The 24721-nt window shown below is 43.9% G+C and overlaps 1 protein-coding gene across 1 annotated transcript in view; it reads left to right on the top strand.

Annotated features, from left to right (window-relative positions):
• Positions 1-24721, top strand: part of SF3B3 (splicing factor 3b, subunit 3, 130kDa) — a 29430-nt gene that overhangs the window by 256 nt on the left and 4453 nt on the right. Inside the window, exons 2-20 of the mRNA XM_010021779.1 lie at positions 481-807; positions 1910-2082; positions 2457-2598; positions 3678-3790; positions 4539-4676; positions 5694-5797; positions 6987-7152; positions 7636-7731; positions 8256-8328; positions 14774-14925; positions 15330-15485; positions 15878-16033; positions 16715-16858; positions 17749-17871; positions 19303-19457; positions 20553-20727; positions 21342-21547; positions 22438-22594; positions 23941-24066. Of these exons, the coding sequence (XP_010020081.1) occupies positions 481-807; positions 1910-2082; positions 2457-2598; positions 3678-3790; positions 4539-4676; positions 5694-5797; positions 6987-7152; positions 7636-7731; positions 8256-8328; positions 14774-14925; positions 15330-15485; positions 15878-16033; positions 16715-16858; positions 17749-17871; positions 19303-19457; positions 20553-20727; positions 21342-21547; positions 22438-22594; positions 23941-24066 (2882 nt within the window). The remainder of the gene's footprint in view (positions 1-480; positions 808-1909; positions 2083-2456; positions 2599-3677; positions 3791-4538; positions 4677-5693; positions 5798-6986; positions 7153-7635; positions 7732-8255; positions 8329-14773; positions 14926-15329; positions 15486-15877; positions 16034-16714; positions 16859-17748; positions 17872-19302; positions 19458-20552; positions 20728-21341; positions 21548-22437; positions 22595-23940; positions 24067-24721) is intronic.

Consider the following 24721-nt stretch of genomic DNA (forward strand, 5'->3'; position numbering starts at 1 on the left):
GTTTGCTCTTGAGCTGTTGTAACTTGTGGAAGGATCAAGAGAAGTTTGGCTTGATTATCTATAGATTTAATTTAGTATTTTGTCTGCTTTTCTGGTCTATTAAGAGATGCTCAAAAAATAGTGGCACTGAATGTAGTTAAGTAGCTTTGAATTCCCCATAGGAATCGTAAAACTTATTGGCATGTACTAGTAATGAAATTTTGTGCTCTTGAGCTGTTGTAACTTGTGGAAGGATCAAGAGAAGTTTGGCTTGATTATCTATAGATTTAATTTAGTATTTTGTCTGCTTTTCTGGTCTATTAAGAGATGCTCAAAAAATAGTGGCACTGAATGTAGTTAAGTAGCTTTGAATTCCCCATAGGAATCGTAAAACTTATTGGCATGTACTAGTAATGAAATTTTGTCTTATTTCTTGTGCTTCTTAAAGTTGCATGTTCTGCTGCATTGTTGCTAACCCTTTTCATGTTTTGGGTTCTTTAGGAACCAAACAACAAGAAATCGTTGTTTCCCGGGGCAAGATCCTGGAGTTACTGCGCCCTGATCCCAATACAGGGAAGGTTCACACCCTGCTGACTGTGGAAGTGTTTGGAGTCATTCGCTCCCTCATGGCCTTCAGGCTGACAGGTGGCACCAAAGACTATATCGTTGTAGGCAGTGATTCAGGGCGCATCGTTATTCTAGAGTACCAGCCCTCAAAGAACGTGTTTGAGAAGATTCATCAGGAAACCTTTGGCAAGAGTGGATGTCGCAGAATCGTTCCAGGCCAGTATTTGGCTGTAGACCCAAAGGGCCGTGCTGTCATGATCAGTAAGTCAGTCTGTCAGCTTGGTTTCACCTTATCTTTTTTCTTCCTGTCCTATGGATATTTATTTTGGAGTGGGTTTCTGGCAGGTGTAATTGGAAGTGTATCTCAGGCAGTTTGTTAAGCCATGAGACATGTCAGAGAGAATGCAGGTGTTCAGAATAGTTTCTTGATGGTGATGGAATTGCACAAATGAATTCTAATGCTGGAAAGAGGCCAGCTTGCTTAGCGGTGCTCAGAGCCCCAGAGTGCTGTGTCTGGGAGGGTTGCATGCATCAGTGCTACCACGTAGTCAGTCATCTCCCGTAGCCTGAAATGATATTAGGAGTTCCTGTCTCTTCTCTGAGATGTATCATGGAGACAGCTAGATGCATTTTTGATCCAGCTGCACCGATAGAAGAACACTTGGGTGATTTTTGGGTTTTTTTATAAGATTTCCCACGAGATGTCTTAGTGAATTGGTACGTGAACTTTCTCAGTTGCCAAAGCCAGCTTTGTGCAATGATGCTTTCCCACACACTGAGAGCTTGTAGTGATAGGTACTTTAATGGTGCTTTTTATGTCAGGGATGATTCTTTCTAACAAGTCTTGTTTTCATGAGCAAGGAGGTAGCACAGTCACATTTGTGCCAGTCATGTTTATAGTTGTTATGATGTGGCTACTGTGCATTATGCAAGAATGAGTTTTCTTAGTTAAAATATTTCTGAGGAGAGGTCTTCTTGCCAGATGGCTTTAAACTGTGGAACATCTGCCTGTGTTCTGTTTGGTTTTCCTTCCGTACAGTCTGTCATCTCTTGTGTGGTGGAATGAGTGAGTAGACCTGCCTGTACCCATTGTAGTTTGGCTGTTCCTCTAGATGAACATAGCTCAAAGGGTCAAGTTTTGCCTTTAAAGGGATGGAGTTGGCATTTGTGCTTGCAGCCCAAAACATTTAAAATGAGACATTTGAAGTTAATTGGTGGCTCAGAGATAAATATTGATGGTGAGCCTCAGTAGAAGTAACACTGACATTCTCTTTCAAGATTGTGTATTGATACGGTATTGTGGCTATGATCAGATTTGATCAGCAGGGTCTGTGCTTCAGGCACTGTTGTCCTTGCTTTGCAGGTGCTATTGAGAAGCAGAAGCTGGTGTATATCTTGAACAGAGATGCTGCTGCTCGTCTTACCATTTCCTCCCCTCTGGAAGCCCACAAGGCCAATACCTTGGTCTACCACGTGGTGGGAGTTGATGTGGGATTTGAAAACCCAATGTTTGCTTGTCTGGAAATGGATTATGAGGTGAGAAGAACGTGATCTCCCTTTGCTCTCTTCTGAGCTTTGTTGTTCTTCTTCTGTTCTTAATCTGTCCGTGGAGGTAGGGAATGTTGGCTGCTTTTGCTGTCTGAGGCAGTTTTCATTTGTTACGAGCTTGCTTTTTGTCTTGCCTTCAATCACAATAGGCAAGTCTTTTCTTTCTAGGTGATGATTCTTAAATTCTTGCTGTTCAACTGCAAATGTGCGTATTTTCTTCCTCTGTACCTTTTATGATGCATCTTCCAGGAAGTCTTCTTTTAGATTTCGTTCTAATGCTACTCAGAACTGTTTCACATGCACCAGCTTTGCTCCTCTTTTAATACTTTTCTTGAAAGACGCCTTCATGTATTCTGTTTTAGGAAGCAGACAATGATCCAACAGGAGAAGCAGCGGCCAACACACAACAGACATTGACATTTTATGAACTGGACTTGGGTTTGAACCATGTTGTTAGGAAATACAGTGAGCCCTTGGAAGAGCACGGCAACTTCCTCATAACAGGTACTGCCAACTTCACCAGAAAGTCATTTTCCCATGGTTCTACTCGGTTGTCATTCTCCAGGGAAACAGAATCAATACTCTTTACATTCTGGGAGTTGAGTTGATGGTAGCCGGAGCCATTAGTATAAATTAATTGACTTTGGAGTCAGTTAATGAGTGGTGGTTCACACATGGAAATGTCCAAGAATTCCTAGATACAGCTGTGGTGTGAAAGTGCTCCTCATCTCTTCTTTTGGATGTATTCTGGATATTCTCTGCGTTCCAGAGCTAAAAGATATTAACTAGATTGCATCTAGCTGGGAGCAAATGCAGAACTATGTATTCTTAGGTAATACGGGAATGCTTTGTACTCTTCACACAGGATTCCATCAGTTAATAGGTATTTGAAAGACAGTATATGAATCTGTGGACTAAAAGCTCACTTGCAAGGGTTGGATACAAAGCAGCCTAATTTCTTCAACCTAGGAAACCACTGAAGTGCTGCAGATTCCTCTCCCAGGCATGAAGGAAGCTGAACTAGTTGAGCATCCTTGTGTGCTTGCCCTGTTGTTGCATGTAGGCAGCTATTGGACATCCAGTACTGGGCTGGATCTGATGACTACCACTATTTTGAGGATATCTTTTGTTATGCTGGCACCTCAGTAGAAGCATTTTAAAAAACATACTCTAAAAATGAAAGATACATCAGGAAACCATCTGGTGGAATTTTTTTTTCTTTTTGACAGCAAGCAAAGATGCCAGTAAGCCCAGGGCTGTGTTTAACTGACAAGTTGCTAATACGGTGTTTTGGGCATGTGACCTTCTAGACAAGAATAAGCCAGGAAGGATAAAACATAAGCCATTTGAAGCTGTATCCTTCCTTTTTCTCCTTCCCGGTCTCCTAGTTCCATCTGCCCTCTTGTGCTGACACGGACAGCTGTACTCGGTTCGTCTTACCCTTTGATAAGAGCAGATTTGTTATGTAGGGTGATGAGCACTGGAAGCTATGGTACTTTAAAGAAAGCCAAAAGAAATGTTCTGCAGGTAGCAACTCAGATGTGTGGTAAGGGCTTTTCTCATAATATTTCTTTGTTTTTCAGTTCCTGGTGGTTCTGATGGACCTAGTGGGGTGCTGATCTGTTCTGAAAACTATATTACTTACAAAAACTTTGGTGACCAGCCTGATATCAGATGCCCAATTCCCAGGAGACGGGTGAGAATTTTGTGATTCCTATCCTTTTTTTAAAGTTATCTTTGTCAATGCTCAGTGAATGCTTGGTATTTGCCTTTTGAGATTAAAGGTGTCAGGGAGGCTTTAAAGTAAGAAAAAACAAGTTAAGTGTGTAAGGCTCTCACCTACCATACTGGATGCATGTTACCCAGGAGAGAAGATGGAGGTGAGCATAGCCTGAAGTGATGAGCTTGGATCATGTCTCTTCTCTGAGATTTATGCTGGAGATACTCCGAAGGCTCTGATCAGGCAGCACTGTTGGTGTACAATGGGATTACATGAGATGGTGAGTCATGGTTGCTGTTGTGTGCACAGGTGAATTCGGCAGCTGCTCTGTTGCATCTAACGCTGCTGCTTCCACCTTTGGTGTTGCAAATTGTTGTGTGCTTTGAACACTTGCCAAGGTTCGGGTGCTCACAAAGGGCTACATGTGGATTGCAGCTGTTTCCTTGATGTTCGGCTTTGATATGTGACAAGTTGTCTGGGGAGGAGGGCAAAAAAGATGGGGTGATGTTTTGGCACAGTATATTAGAAATTTATTTTCTTCTGGGACAGAGATGTTCCAAGGGTAACTACAGGTGCCATGGAGGAGATGTGCTTTGTGTTTAAAGCCTCCTCATATGCTGTCAGCTCTTAAGGCACCTTTGAAATGGAAATTCTTCAGTTTGTGAAATCACATCTGCACTTCCCAGGAAGTTCCACCAATGATCTCTACTTCCTTTCTTGACAGAATGACTTGGATGACCCAGAGAGAGGTATGATTTTTGTTTGCTCTGCTACACATAAGACCAAGTCCATGTTCTTCTTCCTGGCTCAGACAGAGCAAGGAGACATCTTCAAAATTACTTTGGAGACTGATGAAGACATGGTAAGCACTACGTGAAGAGCATCAAAAGCATTCATTGAGAAGAGTCCTTAGCCAATTAGTTTGATGCTCTGAAGTAAAAAATACTTAGTACTGTGGGCACGTGGTTTGTGAGATTTGTAATACAGTTACAGCTGCAGTTGTAATTGGTGTTCACTCATACAGAGACACAGCACAAGGTTTGGAAAATCCTGTGAGAATTGTGCTGCAGAGTCACTTGGGCATAGTTCAGATATTCTGCAGGCAGTCCTCTCTTCAAAGGATGTAAGGTTTGGTCCATGAACCTGCAAGGGAGGGGATTCTAGAAACTAGTTCTGGGGGACTTAATTTCTCTTGATCACAGTAGGTGCTCTCTGTTTCATCTCTTAATTCAATATTTATATACTGCAATTGACCTTTTGCAAATTGACGTAGAGCTGGTTCATGAGTTGAAATCACAGGCTTGCAGTGGCTTGCTACTGCTTGTCCTAGTATTTTGCAATGAAACTATTTCTGCTGCAGTGAATCAGTTGGGGGTTTTGCATAAATGTCAAATACCAGTTCTTCCTTCATCTAAACGTGCCAGTTTAGGGATGATTGTGTACCATCTTTAAATGACTTCAGGTCATTCTTGAATGTTTCACCAAGAGCTGTTGTGACCATATTAAATGTAGAAATACGCTCAAGACAGTTATTTCTTCACATGCTGGGGAATGGCTGGTGTTCAGGGAAGCAAATTTCTTCTTTCTGTTTGACAGCTTGCTATTTTTGCACCTGCCTTTTTCCCCCCCCCAACTGATTCACTTCTACTAAAGCTGAAAGTCTTCAAAGAAAACAGGCAGCCTGACTTCTGTGTTCAATATTGTCTGCTGGATTTTGTGATTCATAACTTGCTGGCCCAAACTGCTGATGTGGTTAAGCCTGGCCCACCCTCCTGCTTCCTTTCTTTGGAGAGGATAACTAAGCAGCTGCTTTTAATTAAGTCACACACGTACAGCTCTAGCCCTGTACTAGTACAGTCACATCTTCCTCTGCTTGCAGGTTACAGAGATTCGGCTGAAGTACTTTGACACTGTTCCTGTTGCTGCTGCCATGTGTGTGCTGAAAACAGGGTTTCTCTTTGTGGCATCTGAATTTGGAAACCAGTGAGTAAACAATTTGATGTGATCATTTTCCCCCTGAAAAACAGACTGTTTATGTTCAGGGCTGCAGACTGGCCCCTCAACCTCATGAATGTAGAAAGACAACACCTCTGTTTTAATTGATACAATAATGCTCCGTTCAGTGGCTTGAGAAGACCAGTTGCTTAGGATATGTCTGGAGGGACTTTCCTGTTGTTTGAACCCAAATTAGATATTGCAGAGCACAGAACAAAAGAGTACATTCTGTTGCAGTAGGGTTTTGAAGAATTGAGCGCTTGCAGTTCATATGACGTCCGTTATGTATCTAGATGAATTATCTTTTAGTTTGATAGTTTTCATTGAACTTCTTCAACTTGTGTGTTGTGAAGTAGATAGACCACAGTAACTGTGGTCTTTTCCTTTCCAAATGTGTACTTGAGGACTTTCTCAATTCATATTTGGGATTTCAGGCTATTCTAAAGACTCAAAGACTTTGCAGGTCCTTTGAAGATGGTTTAACAGTGTCCAAGTGAGGAATTCACAGGAATGGAGATATGTACTTTTTTTTTTTTTTTTCCTGACTATATCTTCAGTCAGCCACCTGAGGGAGCTCCAGCCAGTTTACTGGAGTGACTTTGAACTGGGTTTCGTAAACCAAGCTTTTGAGGAAGCCATGTTCATTTGAGCTTTATTAAAACCAGAAAGTAAATCAATCTGTGTCTGGGGTTGTGGTTTTGGGTTTTTTTGTTTTATTTCCTCCCTCATCTCCCCTGAAGTTTAACTTGATTATTGTGATACTTAAGTTCATAAAATGCAATAGGGAATACAGATTAAAATAGTCAGGTGAGAGTATTCTAGTAAAAAAGATAACTGTGGAATTGCAGTCTTAGCCATTGACCTTGTGTTTGGCCTCAGCTGTTGGTTGCTGTTTTGGCTCTTAACACAAGAATATCTGAAATGCTCAAGGGTAAATGGAGAAAACACTGGGACTCTGGGACACAATGCCAGTGACAGGTACAAAGGTTTGAGGGTGAAGTTGTGGATTTTTTTGTTTGGGGTTTTTCTTGCAGGTCTCTGATTCCCTTTAAAGATTTTGTCACCAAGACAGCAGTCCTTAAGGCTAAATTTTAATAGCAGTATTATGTTAGGAAGTTAATAGAAGTATAATGTTCATGACTCTGAACATGCTGTTGCTCTTGCTCTCTGTCTCAAGTTACCTGTACCAGATAGCTCATCTGGGTGACGATGATGAGGAGCCAGAGTTTTCTTCTGCTATGCCTCTTGAGGAAGGAGATACATTCTTTTTCCAGCCACGACCTCTCAAGAACCTGGTGCTGGTGGATGAGTTGGACAGTTTGTCTCCTATTCTGTGTTGTCAGGTCTGTTGCCATCAGCAAGCTCGCATTCACCACTTAAGTCTTATTTACAGAGCAGTTGATGCATGATTTTTTCTTCAGAGTATTTGCGTGTAAGCAGAGTCCCAAAGCTACATTATCCTAAGTTTCCAGAAATACTGCTCTATAGTAAATGCTGGTAGAAAAGCAAGCCTGCTAAATTCTTAGGCAGCTGCCTAAGGCTGGTATCTGGCTTGGCAGCCTTTGATTCCTGAGGTGATAAGTATATTTCTGAACACAGGGTGTCGGCAGCAGTCCTTTGTTGCTCCTCTGCTGACCACCAACTCTCCACTCTGCAGAGAGTTTGCTTAAAACCTGATATAATTTCAGGGCAGCAGATAGTGCACCCTATGGGACCTCCACTGTTTCCAGTGTTTGAAAAAAAACATTCTTAAAGCAGTAGTGTGGCATGTATAGTTTAATTCTTTTTTCCTGTGGGTGTTGTTTGACACTTATTTCTCCATACAGATAGCAGATTTGGCCAATGAAGACACACCACAGTTGTATGTGGCTTGTGGTCGGGGGCCACGGTCATCTCTGAGAGTTCTAAGACATGGACTTGAGGTAAGACTTCAGCACTTCAGAAGAAGAGCTTCAGAGGCGAGAACAGTGGGAGAAAATCCTTGAAATGAGGGAACTGAAATGAAGGGATTCTCCTTGTCATTGATCTGGAGAGCAACTTTCTCCAGACTTGCTTCTCGAAAGTAGAAGGGTTATACTGCTTACTGTTAAAGTCTCAGGCTTTTTGTTCAGTTGACTCCAACCACCTGCATTTTGCCTCTTCTAATAGTTAAATGTATAGGGCTGGAACATTCCAGTGTCTCTGGCAGCTGCTGCTGTTCTCTTTACTGGGGATGGGTGACCTTCTCCTAAAGCTGATCATCCAGAGCTCTGATGTTGCTGTATCAGTGCTGAATATATTCTACCCCACAGCACATCTGGCATGGGGACAGAGCATCAGAATTAGGAATTATTAGCTTTCCTGCCCCGTTGTGGGAAAGCATAAAAGCTGCTGCTGGTTTGGTAGCTTACTGTCGTTAAGTCTAAACGTCTATTTGCAGAAGAACCTTCTTCCTGTTTACTCTTAGGTATCCGAAATGGCTGTCTCAGAGCTGCCTGGTAACCCCAATGCTGTGTGGACAGTGAGGAGACATGTTGAAGGTATGCAGTATTTTCCTAAAGCACAAAGGAGGTGATAATGTTTTCTGGTGTATTTTGCTGATTTTCTGTCCAAGGAGATAGGAAAGGTGCTGCAAGATGGTTGTGTGCCATCCCCAGAAGTAAGGTTTTGAATCAGCAACCACCTCTTTGTACTTAGAAGCCACGTGCTGGTCCCCTAGAATTGTCACACTTCCGAGTGAGAAAGAAGTACCTGCCTGCAGCTTCATCCATCACCCAATACGCTGTGTCAGCTGTATGTTTGCAGCCTGAAGCTGCTGACCTCCTCATCCTTTCCCACTTACCATAATTTCTTGCTCTGACATCAGCAGGCAATAATAATGCTTTTTATTGGAGCATGCTCTCTATTATATGTGTGTTGACAACTACAGTAATCAGTTCTTTGTGAGAGAATGGGATACAAATTACAGAACAAAGAAATCAGCAGCAGTGTTTGTATTTTATTACTTCCCTTTATGCATTATTTGCAAAGAAAATGGTCTGTTTGGGCTAGGACACGCTCCCTATTCAAAAACCCAGAAGTGTATAGAATGCTGCTGATTCCAGGCAAGTCAAGATTTGAAATTGGCAGAATATACTGAATTGTCAGTTTGGTTTGGCTGGTTGGGGTTTTTTTTCCTCATCTGAAATAATGGGTTTGCCTTATTAAAGTACAAAAGGAAGTGCAATCCCTTGTCCTGCCTTTCTCTTGAGAGTGAGAACAGAGTTCCTCAGAAACACCTAAAAACCCTGAAACAGATCTATTCTGAGTGTTGACAGCCTCTGTGATTATTTTCTGGGTAGTGCTTTGTATAAATCTCACAAAGATTTGTTGTTTATGCACTGGATACAGAAATGCCAGGTTGTTGCAGTGGGGACCTTAGCCTGCTGTGGTGACATGGTATCTTGTTTTTTAAGCAGTCACAGAGTAGTGTGTCTTCCAGGGAAGCCAGTAACCCTGTGGGAATTTCAAACATTGCTGTGGGATTTACCTTGCATCCAAGACCTGCCATCATTTCCCGTGCTCATACAGACATGCTCAAGCAAGTCCAGAGAAGGCCACGGAGATGCTCCGAGGGCTGGAGCAGCTCTGCTTGGAGACAGGCAGAGAGAGCTGGGCTTGTTCAGGCTGGAGAAGAGCAGGCTTCTTAAGGGGAGACCTTACAGCAGCTCCAGTGCCTAAAGGTGCTACAAGAAACCTGGAGAGGGGTTTTGGACAAGAGTCTGTAGGGACAGGACAAAAGGGATTGCCTTTAAACTGGCAGAGAGAAGACTGAAATGAGGTCTTAGCAGGAAGTTTCTCTGAGGGTGGTGAGGCCCAGGCACAGGTTGCCCAGAGAAGCTGTGGCTGCCCCATCCCTGGCAGTGTTCAAGGCCAGCTTGGACAGAGCTTGGAGCAACCTGGTCTAGTGGAAGGTGTCTCTGCCCGTGGCAGGGGGTTGGAACTGGATGAGCTTTATGGTTCCTTCCAACCCAAACCATTCTGTGATTTTGTGTGATTCTAAGACTCATGTACTGACTAAGCAGCGTGGAAGGAACTTTGAGCACAGAGTGCCTTCATGTTCCCCAGAAATAAAAGGGTCATAGGGAAAGTTATTTCCACAGTTCATATCAAAATAATGTGCTTTTCTTAAAAGAGTCATTCCAGTTTGATAGAGACAAACCTTTGATCCTGTTTTCTGGAAGAGGAGTTGGTAACATTTGTTCCCCCTGAGAGATGCAGGCTTCTGACATCACCTTGCAGTTTAAAAACCTTTTCTCTTGGGGTTCCAGAGAATGCCTTTGACTTTCCAGGAGATGGAGGACCATTGCTAACCTACATAAAACAGACCCGTCTTGCTGCCTCCTCTTTTTCCTCCTTGCAAATTCTCCAGGCTGCAGCATGAAGATCATCTCCATGATTTCAGAAGGCTGGAAGCTGTAGGTGTTACGAAACCATGCTATTTTCTGATTACAGTTTAAAGTTACATGAAACCAGTCCCCAAGTTACGAGCCTTTGAATTCAGGAACGCTTTGACTGGGCTTTAATCAGAAAGCCTGCAGAATCATTTCAAACATCTATCTAATCTTGAAGTTCTCCAGGTGCTGGTTTTTGAGCATTCTTTTTCCAGTGCTGGGTTTCCTGGTTCTGCCTCACTGCCACAGTGTCTGTGTGCTGCAAGGCCTCTGTACGATACAGCCTTCAAAGCAAACACTAACCTTGGCTGGTACGTGGTGATACTACCAATACCAAGCCTTTTTTTTTCTTCCACAGGTGGCTGGTGGTGGAGGTGCTGATCACCACAGGTGTGTACTCACTGTTAGGGGCTACTGTACTGTCCCACAGGTTAACCACAGAGAATCCCAAAATCATGGGGCTGAGCTTTTCAGTACATGAATTCTAGAAGCTGTTGTGTAGTTGGAGATTGTTGCCTTTGTAGTTCAGTAGCTATGGGGTAGAAAGCAACTGCCATCTTCAAGTCTTTGGGGGAACAAGGTAATTGACTGTGTCTCTGCAGAACGGCCAATCCTTGCTAAAATCAGAGGTGTTTTTTATGGACGTTTTCAGTTCCCTTCTAGACTGAGGGTTGGCTTCCAGCTGCTTTGTACAGACCTCCAAGAGAAAACGGTCATGTGCGCTTGAAGGAATTGCTGGCATGGGAATGCCCTGTGGTTATGGGATGCTGTTGTGGTTTAAGCCCAGCTGGTAACTCAGGACTATGCAGCTGCTCGCTCACTCCCTATTCCCCCGCCACCCTGGTGGGATGGGGAGGAAAATTGAAAGAATGTAAATCCTATGGGTTGAGATAAGAACAGTCCAGTAACTAACGTATAATACAAAACCCGTACTGCCACCACCAATAATAATAGTAATAATAATGATAACAGAAATCAAAAGGGGAGAGAATATAAAATAAAAAGGGAAGGGGGAGAAAAAACCCCAATAAACCCAAGTGATGCACAGTACTATTGCTCAGCACCTGCTGACCAACACCCCACCTGACCTGAACAGCGATTGGTCTGTTATGGGTGACTCCCCCCAGTTTCTATACTGGGCATGACGTGCTGTGATACGGAATACCCCTTTGGCCAGTTTGGGTCAGGTGTCCTGTCTCTGCTTCCTTCTGGTTTCTTGTGCCCCTCTTCACTGGCAGAGCATGAGAGACTGAAAAGTCCTTGATCAGGGTAAGTGCTACTTAGCAACAACTAAAACATTGCTATGTTACCAGCATTGTTCTCAGACTAAAGCTGAAACACAGCACTGCACCAGCTACTAGGAGAAAAGTAACACAGCTGAACCCAGGACAGATGCATCTGCGTATCAGACAAGCAGATGGATTTTGGACCAAACCCTCTTGCAGTTGAATATTTGGGTGTGGGAAGCTAGACGGCTGGGTGCTCTGCTGTTCAGATAGGTGCAGACGGAGAGCTGACAGCCTGCCTTCCCTACCTGGTGCTCTTGCCTGAGAAGCAATGTGCAGTGACTCCCAGGTGCAGAGTCTCCATACAGTAGTCAACGCAGGAAAATGTGCTGTCATCCCATCAGTATCTTTTTAAGTGAGAATAATCCTGATCTTTGTTACTGCTTATCTCTTTCTTCACTGAACAGATCTGAGCTCCTGCTGAATGCATTTGTGTTGGTTCAGATTCAGATGCTGCAGAACATGAAAAAACTGTATCAGGCATTGGCTGGTGTGTAGGAGTGGAATTCTCATGGACTAACTTAGACTGAATCCTTGACAAATAACAAAAAGCACAGTAGGGTAGAGTTGGTGGACTGAAATGAGATGTTTTCGTAACTGTTGTGTGCATGTAGCTGCAGAAAACTTGTAATGAATGCATAGGAAAATTAGTCCAGCTGTGGTTCTCCAGAGTCATTAAAATGTCTTTGTTACTTGCTGAAAGGAGCTAACTGGAGCAATTAGAACAGTAATAAGCATCTCTGAAGTCTTGTGTCTTTGTATTTTGCATACAAAATAATGTCCATCAGTTCAGAATTCTGGGGAGCCTGATACTATGCTTGGGATTGTGCAGAGCTAAGTAGATATCTTTTCATATTAAAATCTATAGATCTTTTTTCTGATAATACTTATCAGTGTGCTGTAGGGATTTAGTCCTCGTAATCTCAACGAGGCTGCTATATTTTCTAGACCAAAATTGTATTGTTTGGATCTGGATGAATGCATTTTATTCACTGACTTAATTCTGGTAAATCAAACCCTTTATTTCAAAAGCTCCAGCCGAGAGGCATTAAGTAACACTACTGGACTTTTAAGCAAAAATGCACTTGTCGCTGTTACTGACACGGATTTAAAGGCATGCTCTGACATAACTGTAAGCCAGTGGAAAAAAAGAGCTTTAAAACTATCAAGAGGTAGGAATGACTTTTCATTTAGAGTAAGACTAAGGCAGTCTGTTTTGCTTTCAAATGAAAGTTCTTTGTCCTGCTTCAGATCACATGGTTAAGCCTCCATCTGGGACATGGTGGTTTATCGTGAGAATGACAGCCCCCAGGGAGGAAGGCAGCAGTTCTCAAGAAGTTTGGAAAGCAGCGATGGTCTTTAAAATGGAATTTTTAGAACATCCTGTCTACAGGATATTTATGAATTAAATGCTTAGCCTGTGAACTGCTAGAACCTCTATTTAAAGCAGTCGAGGAATTCTTGTAAACTTCTGGTGTTGAAAAATTTGTGCAGGTTTGTAGGAGCAGCTGCTATTTAGTGTAGAAAATAACTAGTGTGTAACAGTGCACGTCTTGCTGAACTCTTACCATCAGCTGTTAATGTTAAGAGAAATTCTCCTGTTAAGCTGTGTTTTAAGTAGATACTGATTGGTTTCTGTGTGCAGGTTCAGTTCTTGTGTTCTCGTTTCCACAAGTGGGATCTGCTCCTGTTTGTGGCCTTTGGAAGCGTGTTGGAGGCGTATGCCACAGACCACTGTTAGAATTGCTTTAATGGTGCAAAGGTCTTCAGTTTGATCATAGCTGTAGTCTGTATACCAGATGCTGGAGAGAATGATGGGGTTTTTTCACTTGCATATTTTCAGCTGCATGTAAGACCTTTCTGTTACAAACATGAGGCAGCAGGTTTGGCAGCGTCTCCCTATAAACAGGGTGGATAAGAAAAGGATCCGTTCCTGTACCATTTGTTTCAGTTGACCCAGTTCTGTTTCTTCAAGTTGGTGTGTGGTGTTTGCTGGCATCCTGTATTCAGCTCAGTCAGAGTTCGCTATTTTCTTTCTCTACTTAGAGTTTTTAGCCACTTCTCCATGTTTCCCACGTGTGCAAATTACGGAGAAACTCTGCTCAAGGGCAAAAACTGTGACAGCTATCTTACACCGTGAGCTCTGCTAATTGTCTTGTGCTGTGATGCCTGAGTCTGAGCTTTGGGTTGATGTGGGTTAAAATGTGGAATTTTTTCTTTTTAAGAAATAGCACTTACACGACAACAGCAGAAGGCGTGGAGTTGCTTTTGAGGCAATCTTACTTCTCCACTGAGGCTCCTGCTTCCATTTCCTAGCAGACTTAATTGTGTCTGTTGCTTTTGTTGCTCTCTTTTAATGAGACTCCTCTCCCCTTCTTTAATGCCTGTCATCTTCTGCAGAATGAAAATGGAGAGCAGTAAACGAGGGCATTCCCTTTACCCAGTCCTGCTACTGTTGTTTCCCATAAAATTTCCCTCTTTTCAAGTGAGCTCTTAAAACTATTTTAATTAGCATAGCTCTTCCACATGCAAGCTACTAGGCTCTCTCAGGCTGTCCTTCATGGGAGAAGTTGGTACTGGAGGTAGTAGTTGCAATACTGTCACTTGTTCTGGGAGAAGTAAAGGTCAGTGTTTGCTCTATCTTATAATTGTTTCTCATCCCAGAAGACTATACGGGTGGCTGTGTGATGAATGTAAGCTAGCTAAGCTTATGGATAGTGATAGAGCAGGCTAACCCTGAGCTTCTCTGCTGCACTGCACCCGAGTTGTTCTCTGCAGTCTTTTATTATGTGGGTACTGGATAGGTACAAGATCCTGCAACCTACTGTTTGCAGCATCCATGGTGTGGTTTCTGCAGATGAGTTCCATGTGTTCAGATTATTGGTGTATTTCATTTTATTCCCTTGGGTGTTAAATCTGGATTCAGCTCCTGGTGTGATGTGGAGTGAGTGTTTTGAAGACTGCTAGACTTGAACTGTCTTTGAAAAATGTAGGCTGGAGTCTTGCATGCCAGAATCTGGAGTATGGTGAATTGACTCTCTCTGGATCATCATTTGACCCCTGGTTCAGTCTCACATTGTTTAGAGTCTAGCAGTGGCTGGCTTTCAGACGGTGTGTCCTAGAACGAACTTGCACAATACTGCCAGCAGATGTAATTAACACAGGAATTCTGAGTAACTGCTGGACATCTGTCAGGCTGCTAATTTTGTTGGGAAGCCTTGCATTTATTTAATCAACACCCTTTTTTCCCTGTCTCCCTTGACCAGATGAATTTGATGCCTATATCATTGTGTCCTTCGTAAATGCCACACTGGTGCTGTCTATCGGAGAGACCGTAGAGGAAGTGACTGACTCAGGATTCCTGGGTACTACACCCACCTTGTCCTGCTCTCTTCTTGGTGATGATGCTTTGGTACAGGTAATGGAAAGCCGCTTCTGATGTGTCAGTTTACATCTGCCACTTTTTGCTTGCTGCATGGCAACAGTTTCTACGTTAGTGCAACATATGTCATGTTTAAAGGTGTGGATTGGCAAAGATTCATTTCATTTCCCTTTTTACATTCTGCTAAGTGTACTGGACCAGCTGAAGATGGTTCTAATCCCCTTCATTGTGTGCCCAGTAGTTCCTTGCTGTAGCTCAAAGATGCAGTGCTTCCACCTGGCAAGTGGCTTAGTGCTAATTCAGCCTGTTGCATAGCTAGTAGATCACCACTTCCAGGAGCAGTGCTTGCCTTTGGCTTTTCTGTGTCAGAACCACCAATGAGACTTGTGAAGGGTGGTAAATACAGAATTGCTGTGACCTTTTTTTTTTTTTTCTTTCAGGTTTATCCAGACGGGATCCGTCACATCCGAGCAGATAAGAGAGTAAATGAATGGAAGACGCCAGGGAAGAAAACCATTGTAAAATGTGCTGTGAACCAGAGACAAGTCGTGATAGCACTGACTGGAGGAGAACTGGTTTACTTTGAGATGGACCCAGTATGTGTGTTAATGTTTGGAAGAGTAAGGCGGAGTATGGGGCAAGCTAGAGACTGGTCCTTAATGAGACCTGCAGACAAGGATTCTGTAGTGAAGCATCCTTCTTGAATGGGTAGATAAAAGCCCTGCAGAGCTGGACTCTGTCTGTCTGAGATTATTTAATGGTTAATTAAACTGAGGCTGGAAATTGTGTACTTACCCTATTGCTGTTCTGGTTCTTCCAACTGTAACTGAAATAACGCTGTAAATAAATGATTTTAAAAATATAATATAGACAATCCAAAGCACTGGCCTAAAAAAAAAAAAAGGTGGGGGGAAGGTGAGGAGAGACATTTTAGTGCTGGTTTGCCCCATTGGGTAGTCAGTCAGTCTCCTGTGCTTTTTTTTCTCAGTCAGGACAGCTGAATGAGTACACAGAAAGGAAGGAGATGTCAGCCGACGTCGTTTGCATGAGCCTGGCCAATGTTCCTCCTGGGGAGCAGCGCTCCCGGTTCCTTGCTGTTGGGCTGGTGGACAACACTGTCAGAATTATTTCCCTTGACCCTTCGGTGAGTAGCTGTGCTGTTGCTGCCTCTTCCATTGGCTTGAAATGTTCAAAAGTGTATTCCAGAGGCAGGCTGCGTCCGTCCAAGCTGTCTCTCCGTATTCAGGTGGATGACCAGGAATGAATAGCTAATGTGGCTTTTCTGCAGGAGGAAGCATGGCTCCTGATCCTAACCTGTAACAATTCCATTGTTTTATCTAGCCTCACCCTTGCCTGGAGGTTCAGCTGATGAGAAATGAAAGTATTTGCTTCATTGTTTCTAGATTTTGGTTTTATGTGGTTTTTGGGGTTTTTTGTTTCTTTGTGTCACTGTTTAAACCTGTACTAAAGCAGACTCATTCTGCAACCAGGTCAGCACCAAACCACCAGTATAATTTCTCTCCCTGCGATAGAGGAGTGTTCACAGGATGACTGAAGTAACAAACTTCGCTTAGCTCTCTCCATGCTAAATAGCTGCGAACTGCTAGAACAGTTTGGATCTAGTTTATCTTCTCCAAACCACAGGGTTGCTACCACTCCTGCTTGCCAAAATCCACAGAGCCAGTGTTTATTTGGACTTTCTCCTTTTTTCTGTGCTGAATACTTCTTTTTGGAGATTTAAAAGGGCATCTCAGAGTTTCTTAGATGGAGCTTGAATCCCCTCTGGGCCATGCTGACTGGTGTGGCACCTTTCTGTCTCCCATAGGATTGCTTACAGCCGCTGAGTATGCAGGCCCTCCCTGCTCAGCCCGAGTCATTGTGCATCGTGGAGATGGGTGGCACAGAGAAGCAGGATGAGCTGGGGGAGAGGGGCTCCATTGGCTTTCTGTACCTGAACATTGGACTGCAGGTGAGAGGTGCCTGCCTGGTTCTGACAGGCATGTCTTGGTGAGCTTTCACTTGAAAGATGGATTGTGAAAGTAGCCTTGTCATTATGCAGCACAACACAAAGCCTGGCTGTTCCCTCTTTGTTACAATAGGCTTAATAGCTGAGATTGGGGAATTCACTGTGTGACTAGAGGTGCAAGTTTCACCATACATTCGTAGACTTAAGACTAGACAAGAGACAGTGTATTGTCCTGGGTGTCTTGTAGGACAAATTGCACTCTTCCCCTTCCAGAAAGAGGGCATGTTCTTAACCAAAAAAAAAAATATTTCTGGGTAAAATGTTGGGCAGTTCTTTAGAGTCAAAGAAGTAACTGCTCATAACCACAGGCTCTGCCCTAATAACTCTACTGTTACACAGCTTGTTGTTGCATCCCATACTGACTCTCTGATCTTCAACCAAAAATGTCGTTGTGACAATTCAACATGTGGTAAAAACAATCAGAGCAGTCTGTGTTCTTTCACATGCCTTAAGCTTGATGTCAGAATGCAAGCTTCTTTTAAGTAACGTGAGTTTTTGGGTAAATACTTTGTACCACGAGGGATTCAGATCTGGAATTAGCCCTCAAGTTTTCATAGTTTATGGGATGTACCCATAAGCCATTGGTCTGTTTTTTGGCTTTTTCTTGTCTGGTGTGTGTGTGTGTTTTACAAGTAATTCCTTGTGGAACAGGAGTGTGCAGGAGCTATGCTTTTTCGTATTAAGAGCCAATTTGGATACTGTTGTAGAAGAGAGTTGTACCAGAAGCTAGGAATAAACACCCAATTCTTCAGAAGTTGCCTCTCTGTTTTGAATAATGGCTGTTATTTCTTGTCTGTAATCTTGATCTAACTTCTTGATTTGCTAATATCAAGAATGGTGTGCTGCTGCGAACTGTCCTGGATCCTGTTACTGGTGATCTTTCTGATACCAGGACCAGATACCTTGGCTCCCGGCCTGTGAAACTCTTCCGGGTTCGAATGCAAGGCCAAGAGGCGGTAAGTGGGGCGAGCTCAGAGGGGTACAGATCCACTCCGCAGACACAGCATCCCATTTTTCCTTATTGGTGGGCAGAGTGGGGAACTGTCCATGCAGTACATCAGGACCCTCTGGGTAGGAGTGGGAAATAGAATTGACTTAGAATGACGTCATTACAGAGCTGCCTGGCTTACAGTTTGCTCTTTCACAAACAGCCTTGTTTGTGTTGGTATTCCCATACCTCTTAAGAAGTAATGTGTGGTGCTATCCTGCGTGCTTTGAAATGGGACTCATTTGACCTATATGCTGTATTTGCAGCATGTTTGGAAAGCTCTGAACAGATTCTTAGGCTAAGAGACACTGAAAAACCTCACCTTGCCTGCGTGGGCAGAAAGAGCCCTGTGCAGAAATCTTGCTTGATGCAGTGATGGTTGTCTCCTGTGCATGTTGAGAATGGCTCAGCCAGGTACTGGACAGCTGCCACGAATGGTTCAGGAAAAACATTTGCTGGATTTGGCACAGAGGGAAGAAAGTGTTTCATCAGAAGTGCCATTTCCAGCCCTTGTGATGTGGCACTGGGGAGATCAGCCACCCCCAGCTTGACTCATTTTTGGATGACACCTTTAAAGTTGAGAAATACTGCTGGTCAGTGCAAGGGGCTGGATCAGGGAACGTGAGCACTGCTTCAGTGTTAAGGTACACTGGGTGAATCTCTTCAACTTGCTTCTGCCACGTGGACCTTGGAGGTGAGGTGCTTTGCAGCTCTGGCAGAGGATGATCTAGCAGAGGAATATAGCTGAATGCTTTTCTGCTTTGAGTCCAGTCTTGGTTCCTTCTCTCACAGTATGGGGATTAAAAAAGCATACTGTTTATGGCCGGTCAGTGATAGTTGTGGGGTACCCTGTGAGGGATTCAGTGTAATTCCAGCTGTTGTTGCTCTGTCAACTGAGATTGAGTTAATCACATCTATAAAGCTTAAGAGTTTAGAAGTCCATCTTCTTCCTTTTTTTCTCTTAACTTGAAATTAGGCTACTGATGATTTTAAGGGAATTTCACTTGCGTGCTACTGTATTTGGATGGTGACAAAGCAGTAAATACTTACTTTAAAAGACCTGTTTCCATTAGAACAGGTTATTGTGAACAAATACTTTCACAGCTTTTTTTTTTTATCTTGGCTTTTTCAGGTAACAGGTTTTATTGCACCTCAGTTTGAATATTTGTTGTCTTAATAGTGTTTAAAATTCCTCAAATGCCATTTGCAGTTTCTAGATAAAACTTTCTTGAACGCAAGCAGAATCTTTGAGGGTGTGCCCTGAGCTGGGTGGAGTCCACCCCAAAGAACTCAGGTGTTTACTGGGTAAGAGCCTGGCACTGTACATCCCTTTATATTGCAAGGAATGGGCTTGTTTCCATCCCCAGAACTAATAAATTTCTTGTCTTGTCTTCCCCAGGTGCTGGCCATGTCAAGCAGATCCTGGCTCAGTTACTCTTATCAGTCACGCTTCCACCTGACTCCCCTGTCTTATGAGACACTGGAGTTTGCATCTGGTTTTGCTTCTGAGCAGTGCCCAGAGGGCATTGTAGCCATTTCCACAAACACACTGAGGTAAGAACTGATGGAGGAACACACTTCCAGGCTGGGATGCAAGGCAAACGGGGAAGGTGGTGAAGTCTCAGTAGACATTCAAAAGGAAAGATGTTAAGTGACTTAACTAAAGAATTAAGGTCTTTTTGAGGTTATTTGATTATGGATAATGATTTGGTGGAAACACTGGTGGATTTCAGAAAACAAATGGAACACAAGGACAGTTATGCTGTTAGGATGAAATAGGATGTGCTTCTCTGATTTGTATGTTGCAGCTTTTTTAAGTAAGTATAATTCAGGTTATCCTTAAATTCTCTGGTCCTTAGAGGGAAGCTTATAACTGTGAACCTACTGTGTATTAGGATCTTGTGGCTTTTGACTTGAATTGGCTACTTTGCAGAAAACAAGCCACATGATTTAAGAAATCAGAGGCATGACAGGGGTGTATTTGTTGCCTTTTTTACAAAATTCAGCTTAGATGCTAAAAATATAAATGAAAATAATGGACCACAAATTCAGGACCTCTGGTGTATACACTTGAACAGGCACTTTTTTCGTATCTGTCCTCACTGAAGTATTACAGCATTCATTGCTTTTAAAGGAGTCATTCTTTCTGGAGAGACTGGTTTTTAGTCATCAAATGCCAGAAGAACTGGCATTTTAGCTGGCAAGTCCCAGGAAGAAAGAGTTGGCATAGCGTTTCTCATACTGTTTTAACTTAAGTGCCTCTGAGGAGCATTTGATTACGTGTCAAAGTCTCTGTCACATTTAGATTCAGACGATGCTTCCCCAGACTTGCCCTCTTCCATGTGCTCTTTGTTCCTTTTGGGATAGACTTGCTTCAGCACCACTCAGGATGCAACGTGGGACAGAGCCTGCAAGTCCAAGGACCTTGTGCTGCAGAACACTCCTTTCCCACAGCATTGTCTCCCATTTAGGATGCTAGTTGTGCTGTGCTCTCCGGAGCTGTTTGCTAGTTACTCTCTGGCCTGAGAAAGGTGCTGCTTGTCTCCAGCACTAGCCAGTTTCACAGACATAAAGCTCAGCTCCAGTTTTGTTCTCTTGGACAGCTGCTTTTGGACCTTGTTCAATTTGTATCACATCTCTATTCCTCAGGATTTTGGCACTGGAGAAGCTGGGGGCAGTCTTCAACCAGGTTTCCTTCCCATTGCAGTACACACCCCGAAAATTTGTCATTCACCCAGAGAGCAACAACCTGATTGTTATCGAGACAGACCACAACGCTTACACTGAGGCCACCAAGGCACAGAGGAAGCAGCAAATGGCTGAGGTAATGGAGGGGGGTGGGGACAGGTGCACAATTCTGTTGCCTGGAAGGAACTTCTGCAGCTGGAAATTCTGCCTGCTTACCAGTTCCTAGCTGCTGTTGCCTGCAAGTTTTTGTGCTCTCTTTGAATGCAGGGGCTGAAGGGAGTGAAGATCTGCCTCAGAGCACACATTTTACCAGAATACACTGCTTCCCACTGTTCCTTTTTTTGCATGTTATTACAGCAGGCATAATATATATTGGAGGACAGTCATGCTAGTGTAACACCATTCTCTGTTTTTTCTGTGACTGAGAATGTTTGGATTTCAGTGAATTATTTTCTTCTCAGTGTTGTTTCCAGAGTTGCAGAATTAAAGAGACAGCTCCCCAGTCAACTGCCCTTTGGGCAGGGCAGAGCTGACCCTACTGTGCTCTGAGCTGCAGAGGCTCCCTTGGGAATAAGCTGAGGGTGGGTGAAAGCATTGGGATTTGGTGGTTTTTATGTCTTCACAGGCATTACCTTGCCATGGAATAGCTCGGCTTATGGGAAACAAGCTTTATTCTTCACAGAGTATCAGCATGTCTGGTAAGGAAATCCACTGAGCTGTTCTTCTTTCCTGTCCCTTCATGTGCCATAGGAAATGGTGGAGGCTGCGGGTGAAGATGAGAGGGAGTTGGCTGCTGAGATGGCTGCAGCCTTTCTGAATGAGAATCTTCCCGAGTCCATCTTTGGTGCTCCCAAGGCAGGGAATGGACAGTGGGCCTCTGTTATCAGGGTGATGAACCCCATCCAGGGAAATACATTAGATCTGGTTCAGCTAGAGCAGAATGAAGCTGCTTTTAGGTAAGAAGCATTGCCACATGCATCAGGAATCTGATTGTGATGAATCTTCTGTGTTTTTTTTCCTTCTTTCACTTAGCTGTTACCAAATTGAAATCCAGATGCAGCCTGTTATCAAGAGACTGGCTTGAAATCCCAGAAGTGATTGCCACATGCGTAAAGCTTTTGTCTTGCCTTTCCTTCGCTTCCAGCCCTGATCAGTCCGCATGTGACAGTGGGAGCTGGTGCTCCATCTGCATTTGCTGGACCCCAGTGCTTGAAGAACAACATGGGGATGTAGATGATCGATAAGAGAGCCAGCAACAAGAGAATGTGCTGCTGTCTCTGACTTCCCCTTCTCATCCACATAAACTGAGCATAGATTCAATGGAAAGGAAGTGTTAGAGGGAATGGAGGGGAAAACCAACACATTAACCACAAAGAATAGCAAATGCCTCAGCAGGTGAAGTGGAGTTACGACATGTTAGTCCAAAAGGCTGATTCTGCCCTGTTCTGTCCAGGACTCCCAGCCTGGCTGAGGTAGGCAGGAAATAACACTAGAACATGAAGAAAGTTTTATATACATGTCGAAATTGGAACAGCCTTTCAAAGAACAGGTTCTTGTGGAGCTTTGCACATTGCTGGGCAGTGTCCAGCCTATGAAAGCATACAAGTAATGCTTTAGACGTAAGTAACAGCTGGGGCACATGTGGAAGAATGAAAGAATCTGCGTTAAACATTTCTGCAGGGAGGGAGAATGACCTCTGAAAATAAAATGTCAGTGCTGGAAGACTGGGCTCCCAAATCTCTGCCTGGCTAGGTGCAATTGTGCTGTCAAGGAACCCAGTCCGTGTGTGCAGTGTTAGTTTGTGTTGTGATCATGCTGGTCTCCTGACATGTCCTGTCATCCCCAGTGTGGCCGTGTGCCGGTTCTCCAATACTGGTGATGAGTGGTACGTGCTGGTGGGAGTCGCCAAGGACCTGATCCTGAACCCACGTTCAGTTGCTGGGGGATTTGTCTACACATACAAGCTGGTGAATAGTGGTGAGAAGCTGGAGTTTCTGCACAAGGTGAGAGGGATGACTGGGTTATTCACAGGCAGGGTGTTGGAATAGCTGAATGCTACATTAACAGTGCTCAAACCTGGGCAAGAACATCATGCTGGTGGTACACACTGGGAGCAGCCTTGGAGAAAATAAGCTTCCTCACTTGGGATATCTTCTGCAGGGCTGAAAGTTGAACATGGATCTCCCGAGAGTCCCAGTCTTATGTGTCTACTTGGGTAAATGGGAAAGGAGCTGTGTTTTTCATGCCTATGTTAGGGAGGGGAAGGGACACAGCGCTGTTTCCTTCTCAGAATATGAGCTCAGGAAGCTGCTCTGAGCACTTGTTTACAAAGCAAATTCGTACTTGGGTCACTGAGGCCCTGGTGTTAAGGCTCTCAGTCCTTGGCTGGCCACACGAAGGAACCTGGTGTGAGCTATCTCTTTGTTTCCTCTGATGCTGTTTTGGTTGAGTGTTGAAATGATTAGTTGCCTCGTGACCAGCTTGCTTGACAGGTCTCTGGGGCTTGAGCAAGTGTTTCCACAGAACTCTGCTCATACTGAATTCTGTTCTTCCCACGTGATTCCAGCATGGCTGAGATTTGAGCAGATGAACATGTGGAAATGAATGTTGTGGCTTTTTCACTTCCTACGGTCATGATGCAATGAATGGGTTCTTGTCCTGGACCAAGGCCTCCTCTGATGCTGTTGAACACCAACTGGAAGTTGACAGAGCTGATGATATGAAATAACTTCTCTTAGCCAGTGCATCCTAGCTAGGAATGCTGTAACTGGAAAAACTCTACATGTTTCCATTGTCTGTTGTGGCCAGTCCTTTTGGATAGATCACTGGTGGATGATTTTTCATCCCCAAGTTAGTGGAATTGTGGGCACGCTGTGGTTGTTAAGATTTAACACTTTCTTCAGTGGTATCTTCAGAGCTGCTGTGGCAGCTGGCTGAATTAGATTCATGCCTTTGTTCTAAAAACAGGCAATCTGGACGGATTTGGGCAAAATATATAGTCCTTCTGTTGAGTGTAAAACAAAACTAAGAACTGAGGTAAGAGGATCCTTGTCTTCTTTTGCTTCCTGCCCAGCATGTGGTTCTTACAGCAGTCTGACACTTCAGTGAAGGTGCACTGCCAGCAGTGTGTGGTCTGTACAGAGCTCTGCTAGCACCGCATGTGGTATGTGCTGCTCTCAAAAGGCCTTTTGCTGCTCTGTAGGAAAAGACTGTGATTAACCTTTTATGTTGAAAGCCTTGGCACAGACCAGCAAGCTTCAACTGAACCGTTAGCTGAATCCATTCTGAAGCTTGGTGTTAGGTTAGCTCTGTTAATGGGGGTCTCACAGTCTTCCTCTTCTCTCCCTAGACCCCTGTGGAGGAGGTTCCTGCCGCCATTGCTCCGTTCCAAGGCAGAGTCTTAATTGGAGTTGGAAAGCTCTTGCGTGTATATGACCTGGGCAAGAAGAAACTGCTTCGCAAGTGTGAGAATAAGGTAATGACTTTTGTTCTTGACCAGAACTGTTAATGTGGAGTGAGTGATGCTTTGCAGCAGGATCAAAACAGGGTTGCCAGCTACTCCAGCCCAAGCGTGTCTGTGCACTTGGACCTCAGAGCTGCATCTGTGCCTTTTGGTGTGCACTGGGTGCATGCATCTGGAGCAGTGTTGGCAGCTCTGGCTCGGCTGGGCTCTTGTGCCGCCTCTCTGCACCCTGAGCACGCATTGCTTTCCTGTTGCTGTTCACACAGTTGTGTTGCAGGTTCCTTTTTGTACCTGCTCAGTGCAGGCTGTTAACAGCCATGTGCATGAGTTTCACACACCTGTACAGACCATGCCTTTGGCCAGCTGCTGCAAAGGCAAGAAATCTTGTCCAAATACGAAATGACAACTGACAGAAATCCTTAGGTTAGGTGGTCAGCAGGCTGGGGACAGAAGTTGGAGGGTACATACGAGCACCTCTTCAGATCGTCAGAACCATGTAAAGGGAATTTTGTTCTTGAAGTAGATGGTCCTTGCTGAGCGTCTCTGATACTTTAGGAAAAGAAACTGCAGAGCATGGTTTTCTAACTGTTAATTGTGGGCTACTTCCTCTCTCATGCAAGCTGCAGAACCTGTGCCAGTAACGGGCAGACTGAGAACTTGTAGGGAA

Source organism: Nestor notabilis, unplaced genomic scaffold (genome assembly GCF_000696875.1).
Source record: "Nestor notabilis isolate BGI_N333 unplaced genomic scaffold, ASM69687v1 scaffold7229, whole genome shotgun sequence".
NCBI lineage: Eukaryota > Metazoa > Chordata > Aves > Psittaciformes > Psittacidae > Nestor > Nestor notabilis.